Below are 1,718 nucleotides of genomic sequence, written 5' to 3' on the forward strand. Positions count from 1 at the left end.
CCGCCCCGCCCCGCCCCCGCCGCTCCTGAGTCCCACCTGATAACGGCATGCAGGAAGTCTCTGGTGAAGAAGTGGTTGCAAATGTTGCCCGCGCTGTACAGCAGGCTCCCGTCAGGCGCCCGCAGCTGCGCCATCTCGGGGCTGAGCTCGCTGTACTCCACCACCTGGGGCACGCCATCCACCAGGCACACCACGCCCACGGGCTCTTCCGGGTACGCCTTTGCCACCACCTGCAACCGGTATAGGTGGTGGGCTCTGGGAGCGGGCAGGGGCCAGGGCGCGGCGCGGCGTAGGCGGGGGGCGCAGCTCACCTTAGCGCCACAGTCCGCACCCTGCAGCACACAGAAGCCGATAAAGAGGGGGTCGGCCAGCCGCACCAGGATGTTGTCCACGCAGTAGACGTGCACGAACTCCACGCCACGGCGCGCCATGTCCTGCAGGATCTGGTGGTCCTCCAGGGCACGGTACAGCCCCCCATTGCCATCTGTGAGGGGAAGCGCAGAGCTCACAGGCAGCAGCTCCGGCGACTACACAGCCCACAGCTGTCTCTGACCCCCGAGCCCACACAGCCTTCCCTGAGCGGGCTGTACCTGGCGCCATGGCCACCTTGTCCTTCCGCTCCAGGATGGCCTGGCCGCTGAAGTCCACCGCAGGAAGCATGCGTTGCTCAAACATGACCACGTTGGCGGGGTCCAGGAGGAAGAAGCCCTGCTTCTTGAAGAACTCGGCCGTGGGTGCCAGGGTGAACTCGCTGGTCATGATATACCTGGTGGGACAGGTGGGGGCTGAGCCAGGCAGATCTGCTGGGAGCATTGGCATTGGGGTCAGGACTCAAGTTGGGGGTGGGGGCTGGGGGGTTTCCTTCTAGGATTGTGCAGGAGGCGGGACTAGGCTTACTTGGGGCAATATGGGGGCTGTGCGGGGTGTGGGCTCAGGCAGCACAGTGGGTTTGCGCCCAGTGAGGTCTGAGGCGGGCAGGGGCGTTGTGCGTGGGCCAAGATTGAAGGGCGTGGGGCGGGGCCTGTGCCTAGGGTGGGACTGGGGTTTCAGGGGCCGTGGGCTGGAGCAGCGTGAGGGCGGGTTGTCGGCGCTCCCTCCATAAGGTGGGCTGAGGCAGCACAGGGGAGGTGTACCAGGGCACAGTGCATCGGGTCCCGTGGCGCTCGCCCGCCAGCTGCTCCACACGCCGGATCCGCTCAGCCTGCAGCTGGTACAGGGTCTTCTGGCTGGGCAGCCCCACTTGGTACATGCCCTTGGGGTAGGTCACACCCAGCCGCGTGCCCTGGCCGCCCGCCAGCAGCAGGACAGCCACCTTGTTCAGGGCTATCTGACGGAAACCTGGCACAAGGGGCGCCCTGAGAGGAGGCCCGCCGCCGCGCCCTCTGGGAGGTACACCTGTGCGTCCCCCGGGCCGCTTCTCAGCAACCCTGATCTCTGCCCAACTTGATCCCTCGGGGACCTTCACGGGCCTTCCGCCGGGGCTCCCAGGGGAACTTCCTTGGGTAAGGCAGGGCGCCTGGGAAGGGTGGCTTCATGGACCCTGGGGCCTGGGGCTGCCACCTAGCTGTATGCGCACCGTCCTCAGGGGAACGGGCCTGGGGCGCCACACCCACTCGCGATTTGCACGTGCGGCCGATGGGGAGGCGCCTTCACTAAGTTATGCCGCAGGGCAAACTTCAGCCCGCTCGCCCGCGGCGCCCGCGTCCCCCCGCCCGGGC

At 67.3% G+C, this 1,718-nt stretch overlaps 1 protein-coding gene across 1 annotated transcript in view; it reads right to left on the reverse strand.

Moving 5' to 3' along the window:
- Nucleotides 1-1,718, reverse strand: part of UAP1L1 (UDP-N-acetylglucosamine pyrophosphorylase 1 like 1) — a 7,717-nt gene that overhangs the window by 3,392 nt on the left and 2,607 nt on the right. Inside the window, exons 2-5 of the mRNA XM_030885384.2 lie at nucleotides 1,134-1,516; nucleotides 591-766; nucleotides 312-484; nucleotides 37-230 (exon numbers count right to left, since the gene is read on the reverse strand). Of these exons, the coding sequence (XP_030741244.2) occupies nucleotides 37-230; nucleotides 312-484; nucleotides 591-766; nucleotides 1,134-1,516 (926 nt within the window). The remainder of the gene's footprint in view (nucleotides 1-36; nucleotides 231-311; nucleotides 485-590; nucleotides 767-1,133; nucleotides 1,517-1,718) is intronic.

The sequence above is a fragment of the Echinops telfairi genome, unplaced genomic scaffold (genome assembly GCF_000313985.2).
Source record: "Echinops telfairi isolate 266 unplaced genomic scaffold, ASM31398v2 ScPeMD7_25;HRSCAF=90, whole genome shotgun sequence".
NCBI lineage: Eukaryota > Metazoa > Chordata > Mammalia > Afrosoricida > Tenrecidae > Echinops > Echinops telfairi.